The sequence below is a fragment of the Sander lucioperca genome, chromosome 24, assembly GCF_008315115.2.
Source record: "Sander lucioperca isolate FBNREF2018 chromosome 24, SLUC_FBN_1.2, whole genome shotgun sequence".
NCBI classification, from domain to species: Eukaryota; Metazoa; Chordata; class Actinopteri; order Perciformes; family Percidae; genus Sander; species Sander lucioperca.
The window spans coordinates 18,196,622-18,198,285 of NC_050196.1; the positions used below are offsets into that span (position 1 = coordinate 18,196,622).

General features: G+C 38.2%; 1 protein-coding gene across 1 annotated transcript in view; it reads right to left on the minus strand.

Moving 5' to 3' along the window:
- Nucleotides 1-1,258: 1,258 nt before the first annotated feature.
- The window catches only part of LOC118494425 (immunoglobulin superfamily member 10-like), a 6,390-nt gene continuing 5,984 nt past the window's right edge, over nucleotides 1,259-1,664 (minus strand). Inside the window, exon 2 of the mRNA XM_035998384.1 lies at nucleotides 1,259-1,664. This exon is cut by the window's right edge and continues 220 nt beyond it. Within this exon, the coding sequence (XP_035854277.1) occupies nucleotides 1,306-1,664 (359 nt within the window). The 3' untranslated portion in view covers nucleotides 1,259-1,305.

Below are 1,664 nucleotides of genomic sequence, written 5' to 3' on the forward strand. Positions count from 1 at the left end.
AACTTGAACTTATTATGGTCTGTTTCTGCCTTCTTGTGGACGGGACATGAAGTGAGAGTCAGTGGTGAGTGCTGATTGGCTGATACTCGTCTAACATCTACCAACCAGATAGTGTTGTGGGCGGGACATGAAGTGAGATCAGTGGTGAGGTAAACGGGAGCAGAGGGAGAGACTCAGAGCTGTAGCTGAGACAAAGTACAACACCTTTTATTTCATTAACTTTATAATGATATATATATAATAATGGGAACTGCTGCTTGTTGTTGGCGTTGGGATCTTCTTTTTGGGTTTTGATAATTACATTTTAATGTTCTTTTATTCAGCACTTTGGTCAGATTAATGTGTGTTTAAATGTGCTCTAGAAATCAACTTTACTTACTGAAAGTTAACATAAGAAACATTTTACAGACCCAGAGATATGTTGCTTATAATAATTAATCAGAAATCACAATCAGAACAAGTTTGATTGTTCATTAATAATGTTTATTATACAGACGATAGATTATATATATATATATATATATACATACATACATACATACATACATACATACATATATATATAATAAAACATCATCTACATATATACACAACATAAAATCAAATGTTCACTTCTAACATTGAAAACTTATTTTATATTATAATAATAATAATTATTGGGTATTTATGTCTTATTTCCCATAATTTCTGTTTGTTGTTTCTGTCTTTTGTGTTCCAGTTTAAATGTTTTCTCTGCATGAATGTGTCCCATCCCTTGTTTTAAAGCCAGTGTATACCAGGCTGTATTAAAGCCAGTGTATACCAGGCTGTATTACAGCCAATGATGAAATGATCATATATGCATATTAAGTGTGTGTGTGAGCTGAAAGCTGAGCTCCTCTCCGTGTCCTCAGGTTCACAGCGACTACAGCAGCACAGAGCATCAGCAGCAGGACACTGAGCACTGAGCATCGCACTTTGAAGAAGGTGGAGTAAATCCCAAAGGGCTCCATGTACACCAGGGGTCACCAACACGGTGCCCGTGGGCACCAGGTAGCCCCCAAGGACCACATGAGGAGCCCTCAGGCCTGTTCTAAATATGAAAGTTGAATATTGATATTACCTGTTTCCCACCTTAAGTCATTGCTGGTAATATTGATAATGAGAAATCATTAACGTGATCAGTGTCTTCACATAGATGAGTATCATTAATCATTAATAATCATATATAACTAAAGGCAAACTGAGCAAATTAGTTATTTCAGAAGAGTGTATCAAACTGGTAGCCCTTCGTATGACTCGGTACCCATGAAGCAGCTCTCAGTTTCAAAAAGGTTGGTGACCCCTGGTGTACACTAACTCAGTTCTCTCTGTTGACACACACTGATAATCATTATATGCATCATCATATTGGCCAATAACTGCACACCAGTACTCCCCTGCGTCTCCCACTGAGATATTAGAGATAACCAGGCTGCCATTATTATACCTGCTCACTCTGCTCATTCTCTGATTAGACTCTACACTAAAGATTCTTCCCTCTGTCCGGTTTGACTTGATAAACCAATAATGCTCCCTATCCTCTCTCCAATCTCTGCATCTGAGAGTGACTTCTTCTCCCTCTGAGAAGAGCTCTACAGCAGGGGGGCCAAATTTGGGACACACATACAGATAATAATGTTGCT